At 40.3% G+C, this 17,293-nt stretch overlaps 1 protein-coding gene across 1 annotated transcript; it reads left to right on the forward strand.

The window, feature by feature from the left end:
• Positions 1-833: 833 nt before the first annotated feature.
• Positions 834-3,772, forward strand: LOC307123050 (uncharacterized protein). The gene is made up of 3 exons (XM_079811427.1): positions 834-1,155; positions 2,491-2,524; positions 2,636-3,772. The coding sequence occupies exons 1-3, from the start codon at positions 844-846 to the stop codon at positions 3,055-3,057; spliced, it is 768 nt and encodes a 255-aa protein (XP_079667553.1). The 5' UTR covers positions 834-843; the 3' UTR covers positions 3,058-3,772.
• Positions 3,773-17,293: the final 13,521 nt, after the last annotated feature.

Raw genomic sequence — 17,293 nt, forward strand, 5'->3', positions numbered from 1 at the left:
GTCAGTCTCTATCAAAAGTGCGGCCGTGCGGCAGGTCATGGGCGGCCGAGGCTCATTGATGCGAAGGCTGTGGCTCTTTCAGCAGATAATGCCGCCACAAAGCACAAATGCTTCAGGAATGCTTTGAGGAGCACAACGAGTTTGAGGCCAAATTCCCCAGATCTCAAACCAATCGAGCATCTGTGGGATGTGCTGAACAAACAAGTCCGATCCATGGAGGCCCTGCCTCACAACTTACAGGACTTAAAGGATCTGCTGCCCACATCTTGGTGCCAGATACCACAGCACACCTTCAGGGGTCTAGAGGAGTCCATGCCTCGACGGGTCAGGGCTGTTTTTTGTTTTGTTTTTTTAATGTTCGCAGTAGTTTTATTAATGTTTTAATTATTTAAATTTTGCTGTTAGATTTATAATACAAATGTATTTTAGAGTTAATGTTCGAGCATATTTTTACATATGATGTCCTGGGGACAGAAATGTCACACATTCTGTGGAATGGCTCACAAATTGATGACACAATGCACAATGTTGGGATGGAAACCCAACGACCACAACAGCATATAAGAGGCACAACAGTGTGAAATACACTAGTGTGAAGGGATAAATGTAGGATGATATTTCATGAAATGGCGAGCGGAATATGGAGCCAGTCACAGAAATTCACACTTCATATTCCACCTCCGTTTGCGCAAGAGCGAAAGGAGCGGAAAGTCAGTCGGTTTTTCTCTAAAGCTTCCTGAGCGCGTCTCTGTCTCTCTTTCTCTCTCTAGTGTGTGGGTGGAGGAGGAGGTGACGAGGGAAACCCGAAGTTCCTCCTCCAGCGCCTCATATAAAGCTCGCTCTATGTCTCCCTCAGTAGAGTTCAACCTGCTGTGGATTTATTATCGGACTTTACACGGCTTGTTTCTGGAGATGACCGCGTCCACAGATGTCGAGAGCCAGTCGGCCGCCGCGCGCTCCCGCAGCCGGTGTCTGGACACCTTCCTCACCGTGTCCGTGATCGCGCTCTTCATCATGTTCGCGTTCGCGCTCGCGGGCGCACTGTGGTTCGCCAAACACATCGAGAACGAGATCAACGGGAGAAAACCACCTGCATTAGACGGGTCTGCGAGCTCTTTGATCGCGCAGTTGCCTGGACCCGAATACGCCTATAAGGTGAGCTTTTAAGACATGCTTTTATTACTCTAATATTTGAAGTAGACCTTATTTATCATGTCATGGTGTGTTTTCGTGTTTTTGAACGTAATATATGGCAGTAGTTGTGTTATTCAAAGTACATTGGATGCTATTAATATTAATGTGAGGCGTAAATAGCACTTTTTTTGTGCAGCTTTGATTTTTAGTTGTCATGTGAATTTCTATGCAATTCTTTAGAAAACACATGATGGGTTAATCCTCTCTATGCATTATGTTCTAGTTGTATTACATGAAATAGCTTCAATCATACAAATTACATAATATTCTGGGAAACTTTGCCAATGGAAAATGGTCCAAAAAGTAGTTTTTCTTTAAAAGCACGATTTTCTTTTCTATTTAAATGCACATTTCATTTAGAAATTGGTAGATTTGTATACTTGGAACCAAAAATAAGCAGATCCCTGTCCGTTAACCTAACCAAAAGCCAACTCATCACATGGAAGAGCTAACTCTGCACCTATTGCTCGTTCCGTCAAATATTGCTGCATTAATCCCCTGAAAAGAAGAAATTATTACTACACTCAAAATGCTGGGTTAAAAATAACCCAAGTTGGGTTGAAAATGGACTAACCCAGCAATTGGGTTGTTTTAAGCAAACATTTAAGCCAACCGCTGGGTTAAAACAACCCAATCGCTGGGTTTGTCCATTTTCAACCCAACTTGGGTTATTTTTAACTCAGCATTTTTTAGAGTGTAAAATACAATAAACACTTCACATAAATTAATAACTGCAGTTAAATTATTGATGCTACTATGTATAAAAAATAACTGCGATTCCCATGTGGGACAGCGTTTCCAAATGGCAACATTGATATTTTCTAAATTTACAGTAAAACTATGTTAGATAAAGTTGATTTGTGAATAAAAATATCTAATTTACGTATCAAAGATCCTACGAAAAATCCCCCTTGAGAAGAGAGTTTAGAAATGAGGTTGATTTCTGGAGAAACGGGGGTCTTCCCTTTGAGGATGAAGAAAAAAACACTGATCGGAAGAACTTGATAAAACATTTAAGAGCAACAAATATCATGTGGCCCCTCAAGAACCCTTTACAGCCAAAAGAGACTCCTGAGGGATCAGAGCAGGGTTTACTCAACCTGTAGCAGAAGAGGTTCAGAAAGTTCACACTGTAAGTTACAACCATAGATCAAACCGCGGCGACTGAGTGATTCCAGACATCTTTCGGGGAGTTGTACTGCTGTATTGCCTTGAGCAGGGTGTGATTTCAGCACAGGCGGTTCTTTCGTCTACTGTTTTGTAATGGGTTTTTTTTCTCTTCTTTTTTTTTTGTAGATGCAGAATTTCGCATACCTGAGGGCCAGTGAAAGTAAGTGTCTTGCCAGTATATGTCAGACGTTGAATAATGGTGTAAAACACAGTTTGGATAGACCACTTATACTTAAAACAAAAAACTAAAGTGTCTGTCTTTGGCCCGCAGGTGAACTGAAAAGTGTGATGCCGTGGGAATCCATCCCGTATGGAAAGGGTCACACCGTCGGCTCTCTCTTCAGCTATGATTCAGCTAACAGAGCCCTGACGGTGAAGAACAGTGGAAGCTACTTCCTGTACGTCCAACTCAGTCTATCCTGTACGGGAATCTGTAAGCCCGGCCGGTTCACTGTCAACTTTTTCCATGAAGCTAGCAAGGAGCTCACCTGCACCGTCTCTCTGCCTGAGGGGAACAGAGATGAGCCTGTCAGCCAAACGTGCTGGCGAGTCGTCACTTTTCCGGAAAACGATAACCGCCTCATTGCGAAATCAGAGTTTCAGGCCACACTGGGCGACTGGGAACTGCAGATGAACGACTCTGGATTTGGGATGTTTCTCGTGGATGGAGTAAAAGCAGCGCATCACACGTGACCGCTCGTGTGAGCCGTCTTGGCACTTTTGATGCACTCAGGACTGTTTTAATACTCTGATGAGCAGGTCCATTTGGAGTCCACTAATGTCCGCGAACTATCTTGGGAAAAAGACTGGCACTTTAATATTTTAGCCTCAATATTCAGATGCGTTCTGCCAAATTTGGCAGGTTTTCCTCTACAGCAAAAGCCCATAAAATGCAAAGACGGTCTGGGCCTGAACTGCGTCTGCAATGCTCCTTAAGCACTATTTATAATTTAAATATATTTATATGTGTTTAACATTTTAAAGACGTGTAATATTTATATTCATTTTTTTTGTTTATACTGTACATAATGTGTGTGAAACAGCTGTAGATATCACTACGTGTGTGCGATTTCAGACCTGATGATGGAGGTACGACTGTGCTGTATTAGTCCATCGCTGAAATAACATGAGACTATCGTGACCTACACATCAACACTTGCGCCTTAACCAGTGTACTAAGTGCCTCAGTTATAGGTCTGTAATGTCACTGTACGTTTAAGAACGCAAAAAAAGCTGCATGTGTGAATGTATGTGAGCATCTCTTCACACACAAGTTGTGAAGTAGAGCGTTATCTGAATGCTAACAAACTCAGGAACTCTAGAGATGAATGTAATGACAATGTGTGAAATGCTTTATTTTGTATATTATATTATATTATATTTAATAAAACAAAATGTTAATTTTACTTAACTGTGGGTTGTTTGTTGGAAAAACAGGCTATTAGCTCACAAGCATAAACTAATATAGCATCATGTTCCCAGCCTACAAAATGATGTTCTAATAACATAAGAGTTATGAAAATGTTGTTTCGGAATGTTCTAAGAACATTCAAAATGTCCAGTTTTTAAATGTTTTAAAAATGTATTGTTTACGTGAACTTTAAGGGAACCATTTTATCATTTTGATAACATTTTTAGAACAAGTAACGTCCAACTAAAACATTTAATGAAAAAGCGCTCCATGAATTATGTAGAAATAATGTTTTTGTGCTAATGTTTTAAGACTAGATATATTGGAACAAACATTTTATTAACGTTGATAGAACTTTGCCACAATGTTAGCCAAAGTGTGGGGTGTTTGTTGGAAAAACATTCTATTAGCTCACAAGCATAAACTTATATGGAATGACGTTAGCATCATGTCCCCATCTGACAAAATATGTTCTAAGAAAATTGTTCTAATGTTCCCATTAAGTTATGAAAATGTTATTTCTAAATGTTCTCAGAATGTTCAAAATGTAAATGTTATTCTTGGTTATGCAAACTTTAAGGGAACGTTCCATTTTAATTTTGAAAACATTTTCGTAATGTTACTTTTGAATGTTCGCTAAACGTTCTGAAGCGATTTAATAAATGTCCAACTAAAACATTTCCGGAAAAAATAAGGTATAAATAATGTTTTTGTGCTAACATTATTAAAGACCAGATAAATTTGAACGAACGTTCTATTAATGTTTCTGGAAGAACGTTTAAAATTACATAAAAGCTGCAAGCAGCAATGAAAGGGCCCTCTCACCCGGGGCCATCGCCACCTGGTGGCCTCAGGAAAGCAATAAATAGTGGGCAATTTAAATGGGTAAATATAGGAGAAATATGGCTAAGTCACTTCGATGTGCCACACTTCCTGTTGCCAGCAGGTGGCGCTTTGACTGTAACTGAATATAGGCATGTAGATATCTTCAGGTCAGAACTCTTATCAAACATGTGAAGTTTGGGGCAGATTGGACATTGCATGCCTGACTTAAAACAACTTCCTCTTTCATGGCAAAACATCAGATTTTGTGAGGCCGCCACGGACACGCCCTTCAGCGAAAACTCAAGATATTAACAATTTAACATCACCCAGGCCTTTAGGTTAGACTGACCAAATATGATGTTGATCTGATTAAATCTGTCGGAGGAGTTTGTTAAAGTATAACGTCTGGAAATAGCAAAGACTGCAAAAATTTTGCAGAGAAAATTAAAAATATCTGACTTCCTGTTGGGTTTTCAGATTTTGCACCTGTGGACTTTTTTGTAGGTATTGGGCTGATACACGTGTCTACCGAATTTCATACATGTACGTGAAACATAGCGGGAACGGCGCTTAATTGAAATGTTATAGGAGGCGCTATCGAGCCATTTTGCCACGTCTAATTCTGAAACTCATATCAGACGTAAATGTTCACCACTTCTGACATGTGTGCAAAGTTTCATGAGTTTTCGAGCATGTTTAGGCCCTCAAAAATGCAACCATTTCAGAGAAGAAGAAGAATAGACCAAGCTATTTCAATAGTCCTCACATCATCGGTTCTCTGGCCCTAAATAGATATATGTAACAGTGAAATGGATTTGTTGAGAAATGTTTGAGTTCATATTGAGATCTCTGACATTTTTATGTAAATTTATTAAAAAATCTCAGTTCACTCTTAAAAATAAAGCTTGACCGTCCATCGAACCGATCCAAAAAAGATTCTCTATATTATTAAAATGTTCTCCACACTAAGACAAAAATAGTTCTTTGGAGAACCAAAAATGGTAAATCTATGGCATCACTCCTCTCTGAACCTTTGATTTTAAGAGTGTGGGAGATTAGAGGAGCACACGAATCTCCTTTTAAATGTGTGTTCCTGTCTGGGAGAACCAGCTCTCATGGGAGACTTTCTTTCCTCTGGTGAGGTTTCATCAGACCCTGTGGGAGGAAAGTTCTGCCAGATCCAGGTCATCTCGCCTTCGCGTCACTTACTGTCAGAAGCGCTAGAGAGAGTTTCAGTCCTCACCGCAAACTGACACATCCGAACAAAACACAACAAACAAACAAACAAACATTTGGGGCCTTTCGAACGAATGTACTTCAAAATCTTATCAGTAGAAGAAACAAAACACGAAAGATTCTGAATGATACAAAGAGCTTCTCCAAATAAAGGTTGCAATTAATCAGACAAACTCGACTATCATCTCAAGGAGAAATTATTGTTTTGAGTCTCTCAAACGGATGTTAAAAATGTGGGCATGCTATGCAGAGCACCCGGAAACAACATGAGTCAGTGCGAGATTCACTTTTTAACGTCTCACTGGAACTGAGTACATGAAACTGAGTCTGCAGGAGATGCCACACAGAACTCAACATGAGTCAAAGTGGACTTTCTCAATACGTGTTCCTGGCCTGAACCCTTCTCACACGTTATTCTAAAGAACATAAAAAGGTCTCGCTCCACACACATGTTTCGTTTCAGTCTGGCATCATTGATCCTTCTTGATTTTACTGTTTCGCTTGAAAACATGTCTCATTGTGGAATGAGTTATTATCCGTGTTGGGGAAAGTTACTTTGAAAAGTAATGCATTACAATATTGCGTTACTCCCTTAAAAAGTAACTAATAGCGTTCCTTAGTTACTTTTTAACACATTTCTCCTTATAGGAAAATTATGGGGCATTTAAAACAGATTAATAGACCACTTGTAATATGTTTCTGCAGTTGTTTTTGAAATACAACCCCTCCTTGTGAAAGATCTGTAATGTTACATTATATAGTACCAGTGTGTAAGGCACACCTGTGCAATAATCATGCTGTCTAATCAGCATCTTGATATGCCACACCTGTGAGCCTGATGGATTATCTCGGCAAAGGAGAAGTGCTCACTAACACAGATTTAGACTTAGATTTAGATTTGTGAACAATATTTGAGAGAAATAGGCCTTTGTAGCCTAGAAATATAGACGCACCCTAGCGGCAGCAAATATAATTTGCTGCGAGTGTAGTCTAGCAACTCTCGGTAGACCTGCAAGCTGGAAAAACCAAACTCTGGTCAGGCCAATAGAGTCAGTGGGCGGGCTTAACATAATGACGGCACAGAACCGGCTTTGGCCGCAACTCTGGAAGACTTTGAGTTAAGCATTTCTTTGAGAAAAGAACAAAGAACGGCACTGAAGTCATTCTTAAGAAAGGAAGATGTGTTCGGAGTTTTGCCGACCGGATACGGCGAAAGTTTAATCCATCAACTTGCTCCACTTCACGTTGCTCTCTGGTTGGTTGTAGCGCTATCCAATTGCGTGCAGAGGGAATTTGAAAGACAACCGTTTGTCCCCACCCCCTCGGATTGAGCCCTGCCAATGGTGAGTTCTCAGACCCAACATCTTGATGTGGGTCTGGCTGGTCAGGCTAGGCCTTTTGTGTACAAAGCAAAAGTCTTAGATCTTTGAGTTCAGCTCATGAAAAATGCGGGCAAAATCTAAAGTGTTGTATCAGTTTTTTTCAGTTTATTTCCTTTTGCACAACATATCAAAATTATGCATATTATTCAAAATTATTAAGGAAACATATCAAGCCATGGACGGATCTTCCAACACTTATCCCCTGCTTGCCGATTTGACGAATCATTGTTTTCAGTGAAATGTAGACACGCTAGCAGAGTCTGAAAACGGTTGCGTGTCATCCACCATGGGACACCGCGTGTCATTTTCCCAAGTATTCACGATTGCATTTGGTGCAGACTCATGCACAGATCAATACCAATCTATATTTTCATTTCTTTAACAGTGCTGTTAACATTCTTCTGAGTTCCAGATTGTATAACACATAGACAAAATATATAACACTAAAATAACTGAATCAGCTAAATTAATTGAGCAGCTCATTACATTTTTTTCCACCTACTGTTTTAAAGGATTAGTTCACTTCAAAATGAAAATGTACTGATAAATTACTCGCCCCCATATCATTCAAGATGTTCATGTCTTTCTTTCTTCAGTACAAAAGAAATGAAGTTTTTTGCAGAAAACATTCCAGGATTTTTCTCCACACAATGGACTTCAATGGGAACCAACGGTTGAAGGTCCAAATCAATGCAGTTTCAAAGGAAGGGCTTCAGAGGCTCTGACCAATCCCAGATGAGGAATAGGGGCTGATCTAGACAAACCATCCGGCACTTTCAAGAAAAAATAAACGTTTATATACTTTTTAACCTAAATTGCTCATCTTGCGCTGCTCTGCGACACACCACAGATTGCGTAATCACATCGGAAAGGTCACGCTATACGTAGGCAGATTGAAAGGGGTGATTTATTCCTCTTCTAATCCGATCAAGAGGACATGTAAACACTTGCTTGGATTGAAAACCAAAACTGAAAGGACTTTGCATGTGCAATGGCGTAGAAATAGCGTGGAACGAATAAATGAAGTTCAAGTGCCCAACCAAATGGAACACTGATCACCATAATGGTGACTTCAAACAGAAACATTTTAGGAAAATCAACATCAGTTTATAAAGTCAGCTTATGTGATGTTCTCTCAAAGTTTTCTGTTGTATTGACAATTCCAGTCCAGAACACAACTGTCCAGCACAAACGGTTTGATAACAAATCCCATCACGTTTTACCATTGTTGAGAAACAGGAAGTAGAATGTTCCCGGGATGACTGATATTTGATCCGCCTCCTCTCAACCTGCTCAACATTTTGAATTCACAATGAGCATCACAGTGTGAGAATGTCACTTTGATCAGGGTAAACTTGGTCAAAGAGCACATTTTCCGTAATAATCCAAAAGCAATAGAAAAATCCTATTAGGGTTTTGTCCAGGGACGAATGCAAACTTTCATGTTTCTCTACAAAACCACGTCATCCCTTCAGCCATAAGAGTGTTACAGATTCCCATGAGAAACAGACAAGTTACGTGTAAAAACCTACACGTCTGAGCATAAACGCTCCAGACAAATGACAACAGCCTTACCTAATGCAGCAAAATCCTGTGTTTGGACCAGGCCCAGTTCCAGAATCAAATCACAGAGGGTGCTTCTGAATTTAGTGAGGGCACATTTTAGTCTCGTCTTTTGCTATATGGCTATCACCGTGTCAATCATTACAATTTCAAGAGTGAATCCCGCATTGATATGCGGCTCGGCCTACATGTGTTGAAGCGTGCACATGGCTGCTTGTCAAGCATGGAAAACAAATGTTTTATTCAAATGCTGAACATATATTAACTATTATATCACCTAGGGAGCAAAGAGTATAGGCCTATTATATTAATCAGTGAAGCTGAAGACACAGTGATTCTCTTATTTACATGACGTCTGCACTTTGTTAGAGAGGATTTGCGCCCGTGCAGACCTCAGCACCGGACAAAAACTCAAGCGGTGAGTGGATTCTAACGTCAACATCTGTGACTGTTGTCATCTTGACAACACCTCCATTCAGCTGTTTTCTATTCATTCACGAACCTGCAGGAACTGATGCCATTGGCAGTGAGTGTATTATCTGTGATAGACTCTTGACTCCCTGTGGTAATTCTCCTCAGTTTCTCTGGAAATAATTACAGCGCAGAGAGACAGTGAATGACTAAAGAGATTGAGAAAGAGTCGGACTGCGTCTCTAACCGCGGCTAACAGTCTTCCTGTTGGAAGAAACATGCCAAGTCAATTCCCATCAGTCTGTCGACTTTCAGGGGGGTTTCATGCCATTTTAGTATAATTAAGATAGCAGCTATGTTTACATGAACACTAATAAGGCGACAAGTACACATGTCAGAGCACACGTATGCAGAACACTGAGCAGCCATTTTAATGCTTTAATGGCCTTTCTTCCGTTCTGAGTGTGACATGGATATCACGTGTTTACTGATGGTCCAGAACAGACAAACAACAGAAGCAACAAGCAGCCAGTTGCATTTCAATTGACCTTTTGTGCTGCAGGTTAAAGTCACCATGGAATCAAAATGGACAATTCTTGGGGGAGGAATATGTCAGTGCACATCACTATTGTGTTAATAATCTTGAATCAGAATAACTTCATCTCTTCTCTGATGACAAGGGCCTACATTTGTTCTTGTTTGAGAAGCGTTTCACACAAGAAAAGACCAGCACAACTTCTGTTTCATGACGACTTTGCTGATGGCTTGTAAACGCCATAATCGAAGCAATTCCTCACTGGACATGAAAAAGTAGCAGTGACTGTTATAGATGCCTGTTTGTGGAGACCAAGAGAAGACGAACAAGCCACAGTTCTGAGACAGATGTCCTTCTCCTGCTTCAGAAATTTAAAAAACAGCTTAAAGACAAACAATATTCCTGATAATCACACTGAGAACAACAAATCAGGGGAATATGAGTTAAGTGGTTCGCTTCTGCCATCTGTTGATGGATGTGGAGAAGTGAAACACTCTCTTGGTATTTGCAGCTTTCATTTCAGCACCAACACATGCACATTGATGGTAAATCCCAAGCAAACACTGTTTTCAGACAGATACACTTACAGTAGCTGTATTCACTCTCCAGACCCTCCTAACAATGTTCAAAAACATGCACTGTAATTTAAATAAAAAGGTCATGTTCCTGGATCAACATCCGTGGTGCTGGAACAGCATTCCCAGTCATCAGATGTTTAAACTGGTTCTTATCAGCCCATTATTCCCTCTGGTTCTTAGGGCTTGTTCATGTTTTTGTCAGAACTGTGTTTGTTTGACAGGAATATTGTTCCGCACCTATAGTTGTCGTGTCTGGTTTTGGTCTCTCTTGTTACACTCTGAAAAATGCTGGGAATTGGGTTGTTTTAAGCAAACATTTAACCCAACTGCTGGGTTAAAACAACACATTCACTGGTTTAAAACAACCCAATTGCTGGGCTTGTCCATTTTCAACCCAACTTGGGTTGTTTTTAACCCAGCATTGCTTAGAGTGTATGGTCTTAAAAGGAACAGCCTGATGTTTGGAACGAAACTAGCACCCAGTTTTTCTTTCTTTCTCATGCCCTTTATCTTTTCTCTCCGAGTAACAGAGAGAAATGAGAAGAGAGAATGGTCTCGGTCGAGTCGATTGCGTATGAAGACAGAAGGTTTCTGGAAACTTCCACAAAGAAGGCAGAAAAGTGCTGAATCAGAAGCAAAGACTCTCACCGCCCCCATCTCTCACTCTCGTTCTCCAATCCCTCTCTCTCTCTCTCTCTCACCACTTCCTACCTCACTAAATTCACAAACTCTCTACAGGACAATCAAGTCAAAATCAGACAGACTCCACGTGTAGTCTATCTTATCAAAATTGTCCAATCAAAGTGAACAGAAAGGACTAGAAACGCTGTATACATGCCAGACAAGTAATTTGGCGGCCATTTTGTTAAGGAAAACTACACGCCTGCGCACATATGTATTCAAACGCGCTTGCCTACAGCCTAAACACTGTAATGTAATTCTTACATGTGTGCTGTCACCGTTCTCACAGATTCAGTTTTTTTTGAAGATTAGAAGATGATAACGGTATCGTTTCAAAACTATTTCAAAACCTGCATTCTCAAGCCACCAAACACTGTTGGCATGCAAATTAACAGAACGCATTGAGAGTTATTTTTGTTGAAAATGGTTTTGCGTAAGCGGCCCCAAAGTTATTTACAGCGAAAATGAATCAATCAAAAACTTGCTTTAGCTGGACAATACCTTTTTTCTAGAGCTGATCTCTCTTCCATTAATGTCTTATTATCACTGTAAAGCTGCTTTGAAACAAAGTATATTGTGTAAAAAACGCTATATAAATGAAGGTGACTATCTATTAGGGTTGTAGCGGTACATGTATTCGTCCCGAACCGTCACGGTGCATACAGTCAGACGCCGAATACAGTCCATCACAGGCGTACCACACCAGTCCAGAAGGGGACAGAAGAAGAAGAGACAATCTGCGCACCAACCCAAAACAAGATGCACGCTAGAGCTTGCTAGTAGCCTATACACTGGCAGAAAGTGGCATCCTGATTGTTTTCTTTATTTTACAAAATCAAAAATTTGTTTATATTGGTGAGTGCAGACCCTTTACCATTTCAAATGATGTCTTATCTGTGTGACCATAAGTGACGGAGTATTTCAAGTTGTTTCCGCTGTTATAATGAGGTGCTAGGCAGAAAAAGGAACTATCTATCTACCTGTCTGTCTGATATCAAATGAAGAGCAGGGCTGTTGGAGCATGTGACTGTGTTCTACTTCCTGTCGTGTACAGGTGCAGTGTGAGCGGCTGCTGAAGGAAACCACCAGGTGTGTAATGTACAGAGATGCCATGTCATCACGACCGCACGATACAATGACTGTACAAGAGCTTTTAGTGTGCAAGTGTCTAGATCTTACACTTATTCTCAAAGGGTTTTTCTATTGACAGTCATGTTTGAGATGTTTGCACTTGATAAAACACAGGAACTCATAACGTGTAACACTGAGGTCATGTTGATACAGATGAATGTGTATTAGAGTTCCCCGAACATATTCGGTTTTCCATTCCCCTCAGTAACAATGTTGATTGCAAGAAAAACAATCACCTGTGAGTCACATCCACCTTGTGGATCAGCGGCTCCCAAACTCTCGAGTGAACTGAAGCCCTGAGATCATCATCTGAAGAACACTCTGAGATAGCGCTCAAACCTTTTAAGACACGTTTTCATTTTAGGTTTGTATACATTTCTGTTAACCTGAGGTGGGAAAACCTATGGTAGTGAAATACTGCCCATGTTTCCCCAACTATGCTGATGTGTGCAATTTATGTTACACTTTTCGTTCTGCTATTTTCTTGTGACTGAACTGAGCTGTGATGTCAAAAGCAGCAGAAAAGGAGAAGAGCCTCCAAGGAAGAGGCCATCACTAGTAAAACATCTACTATAATATCATGACACATTTATAAATGGTGCTTGCATAAAAAAATACTGAATGTAAATACTGAATGTCTGAATGTAAATCATTTTTTTTTTTTAATCATTGCAACTCTATTGTGGGACATCACAACTCCATTGCATGTAAATGTAGTAACTAATGTTTAGTTACAAATGTAGTAACATATTTTTGTTGCTGATATAGAAATTGTTATTTAATTGTGTGTGCGGCAAGAAGTTATTGAAATTTCAGGATTTTCCCATTCAAGTACATTTATGCATTTACATTTATGCATTTTGGCAGACGCTTTTATCCAAAGCGACTTACAGGGACAATCCCCCTGGAGCAACATGGAGTAAAGTGCCTTGCTCAAGGACACACTGGTGGTGACCGCTGGGATCCAACCAGCAACCTTCTGCATATCAGTTCCATGGTTCAACCCACTGGACCACAATCTCACAAGTAGATGTAACTGGTCCTAATCGACCCACTCCAAGCGGGTTTCGAACCGTGGTCCCCAGCGTGGGAAGCGACCACAGACACTAACACATCTCTTGAGGTCAGAGAAGTGAGGTTTACACACATCGCTCTTACTGGCCTATGTTACACTCACCCCTAAACCTCACTCCCATCCGGGTCACAGCACCATATGTAACCGGTCCTACTTGACCTGCTCTAAGCGGGATTCGAACCGGGGTCTCCAGCGTAGGAGGCGACCTCTTGAGATCAGGGGAGTGAGGTTTACACACCGCGCTTACTGGCCTATGTTACACTCAGCCCTAAACCCCATTCCCATCCGGGTCACGGCACCAAATGTAACAGGTCCTACTCAACCTGCTCTGAGCGGGATTCAAACCGGGGTCTCCAGCGTGGGAGGCGACCTCTTGAGATCAGGGGAGTGAGGTTTACACACACCCCCCTTACTGGCCTATGTTACACTCAGCCCTAAACCCCATTCCCACCCGGGTCACGGCACCAAATGTAACAGGTCCTACTACAACCTGCTCTGAGCGGGATTCAAACCGGGGTCTCCAGCGTGGGAGGTGACCGCAGACACTAGCGTCAGTCACTGACACGCCTCTTTGGATCAGGGGAGTGAGGTTTACACACACAGCTCTTACTGGCCTACGTTAAACTCACCCCCCTAAACCTTATTCCCATTCGGGTCACGGCACCAAATGTAACTGGTCCTACTCAACCTGCTCTGAGCGGGATTCGAACCGGAGTCTCCAGCGTGGGAGGCAACCGCAGACACTAGTGCCAGTTGCTGTCATGCCTCTTGAAGTCAGGGAAGTGAGGTTTACACACAAAGCACTTACTGGCCTACATCTGTTACAAAGAGAGGAATTAGTTTTGGATGCCTAAAATGGCCAACTAACTGATGAGCTGACTTTTCTTGAATAGGAATTTCAAACGCGATGAGATTAGTGTGTTGAGGAATTTCAGGACGTCATATTAACAAACCCAGGCGAGTATAAAAACATCTGCAGGGATTCTTGACTGTCTTTCTCTCTCAAGACAATAAGACAAGTGAAAAGTAACTAGCCGTTTGTTTGTTTGTGGTGACAGCAGGTTTTTTTGGAAACTTCCGTTGTGAATGCAGAAATGCGCTGAGTCAGGAAAGCGCAACCCCCTCCCCCCAAAAAAACCCGTTCCTGCACACGGTCCCCTTTCTGTCTTTTTCCACCTTACTTCACCACATCCTCCACACTATCGCTCTGCTTATCTCGATTTCCCTCCATTTCTCTCTCTGCCGTGTTTTGTGTGGTTTTAATGTGTAGTGCTGCATTCAGCACAATGAGGCTGAACAACGAGAAAGAGAAAACAAGGTAGATAAGCTGGCTCAAGTGACTCAGTAGAAAAGACTCAGAGATTTCAGTATTTTATTATTATTTTTGAAAATTCAATGAATGCACATTCCAGTCAATGATACAATGCTCGACTGACACATACAGAATGTACTTTATAAATAACAACAAACACAATGTCATACCCCCACTCAAACTGGAACGCAAAAACGAATGTTTGATCTCGTTGTTGGCGTGTTCTCGAGGCCCGCTCACACCCAAGACGATAGCGATATAGTTTTAAAACTCGAAATGTTCAAAATGTAAAAGAATAGCAGAGTCCAGAGTGATTTTTAAACATTGAAAGCCAATCAGAATCCATCCTTCTTTAAAGAGCTCAAGCATTTAAAGCAGCAGACGTCAAAACTACTACACGCTTGTAATAAACAGAACGTGCTTGGGTGTGGACGCTAATATCGTTTTTGGTCTCAACAGGCCTTTAATAAACCTGAACTAACTTTCTCAGCAAAATGCTCTCAAACTGTTCAACTGTAGCCGAACTGGATTTATACTGCAATGCTGAGAATTTCAGTGCCCATTACATTTAATCGAGAAGCGTCTGCGTTCACATACTTGAGTACATCTCTGCCCCAACGATTCAGTCACGGACTAAATATAAAACATCATGGTAAATTTGAGTCGGGTGAAGGTGACGGTCAGTAATGATCAGAGGATCTAAGACGATGCACATGTACGTCACGGAGACGTCTATTAGATGTGTACATTTAGATCGGCAAGAAGTATTTTTAGAGCGCTTGCTCATCTGCAATACGTCTCGGAGAGACGTTTCCTGCATGTCAGATGTTAAATAGACATTTAGAAAACGTGTTCATGATTTAGAATGAATGTAAAACTGCTTTTTCCATAACGTTTATCAGATGTTTTCCAGATTAAGTAACATCTTAGAGACGTACATGTGCTGTCAGGGTAAAATCCACTTAAACTCTTGTAACAAAAACATGTAATATATATATAAAAATAGACATGAGCTTATAATAGATAAAAGATATATAGCAGACATGATGTTTACAATCATCTGACACATGATTTAACCCTCATCCTTCCCTCGCAGGTCAAAACCCTAAAATGAATAATTTTTTGGTTCAGAAAGCTTTTCATTTCATTTTGATATATCTTTGCCGACTTCTTGTGGAAAAATAATAATATAAGATGATATTTCATGACTCTTATAGCTCTATATGGAGCAAATTAGCTGTTCCGCTGGGTCCTAAAGTCAGTTTCTCCTCAGAATGCATTCAGATACACATGTAGACATTATAAATCACTTTTTAGTAAAGTTTTAGCATTTATAGTTTGAATTTTGAGCGTGTACTGAAGCATTTCATTCACTCGTATGGGGGTCAAATTGACCCGCGAGAGAAGGATTGGTTACTTTTTAAAATTTCAACCACAAAACTCCTCGCATCCAGTCTATTTTTTTGTGTATTCGTGGTTCAAGTGCAACAAAAGTCATAGGGTTTTGGACCACTCCGATGAACACAATTTTTTTTTAAATAAAATAAAAAATTAGTTTTGGGTCAAAATGACCCGGGGGAAGGATGATGGTTAAAGGCACTGGAGTGACTCCCGACCTCAGATTTATGCCTTTTTTAAACATGAATTTGAGCTGACACAGTAAAGCAGATCTTTCTCAGGAAATGGTGTGTGTACTACTGATATAATTAACAGCATGCTGAAATTCGTTTTATTTGCCATTTTGTATATCCACATTATCAGCATTACATTTGAATGATGATATACTATGAAAAACTAGATATTGCTTGTATTTTCACAGCAAATGCAGAATGTCACCCTTTAAATCGATGCTGATAGATCATATTTGATAGTGACATCTTAAAAGTCTTTGAAAAAAAAAAAAGAATACTGTTCAATGTGTTTGGTAAACCGGTGTTGGTAACACTTTAGTATGGGGAACATATTCACTATTAACTACGACTTTTGTCTCAAAAAGTTCCTAATTTACTGCTCAGTAATAGTTAGAAAGGTATTTGTATCGTTTAAGTTTTGGTGTTGGGTAGTACTAAGGGGTGTAGAATATGGTCATGCAGAATAAAGCATTAATATGTGCTTTATAAGTACTGATAAATAGCCAATATGCAAGATAATAAGCAACCCTGGTATTTGCTAGTAAATATTAGACATTGTTGCTCTTATATTTAACCCTAATGATCAACCATGAAAAAGTTTGAAGGTTAAAACTAAATCGTTTTTTAAACAAATTTTTCTCAATGTTTTCGATAATGTGTGATAAATTCTGATCCGAACAAATTGTATTTAGTTATCTATTTAAATGGTACAAACCTGCCTGACTATTTGTGCTGTATTGTGGGTAATAGTGTAAAGGCCCATTCACACCAAAGATGAAAACTATAACTATACATTTATAATACTTATTTTAATAGAGAATAGTAAAGTCCACAGCACAACTATAACAATATCAGCACAGAGCAACGATATCATTGGAATCGTTTTTTCCCCAGCTAATGAACGATAAAAACAATGACAACCAATCAGAGCTGGTGTGGACGCTAATATAGGTATTGGTACATTCTCAGAAAAAATGTACAGCTGAGATACCATTTTGTTCCTTTGGGAACAAAATGTATAACTGTACCTTTAAAAGGCACACAATTGGTCCTTGGGGTACAATTATACCATTGTTTTCCTCTACTGAGAGCAGGGGCAGGCAAGTTCAGTCCTAGAGAGTCACTGTCCTGCAGAGTTTGACTCCAACCCTGAAAGAC

Source organism: Gobio gobio (genome assembly GCF_949357685.1).
Source record: "Gobio gobio genome assembly, chromosome: 3".
Taxonomy (NCBI): Eukaryota; Metazoa; Chordata; class Actinopteri; order Cypriniformes; family Gobionidae; genus Gobio; species Gobio gobio.

Bases quoted from the DNA above. Each gene is read 5' to 3' on its own strand.
- LOC307123050 (XM_079811427.1), top strand. From the start codon at position 844: ATGTCTCCCTCAGTAGAGTTCAACCTGCTGTGGATTTATTATCGGACT. The intron at 1,156-2,490 runs GTGAGCTTTTAA...TTTTTTTTGTAG, and splicing joins GACCCGAATACGCCTATAAG to ATGCAGAATTTCGCATACCT. The intron at 2,525-2,635 runs GTAAGTGTCTTG...TTTGGCCCGCAG, and splicing joins ATACCTGAGGGCCAGTGAAA to GTGAACTGAAAAGTGTGATG.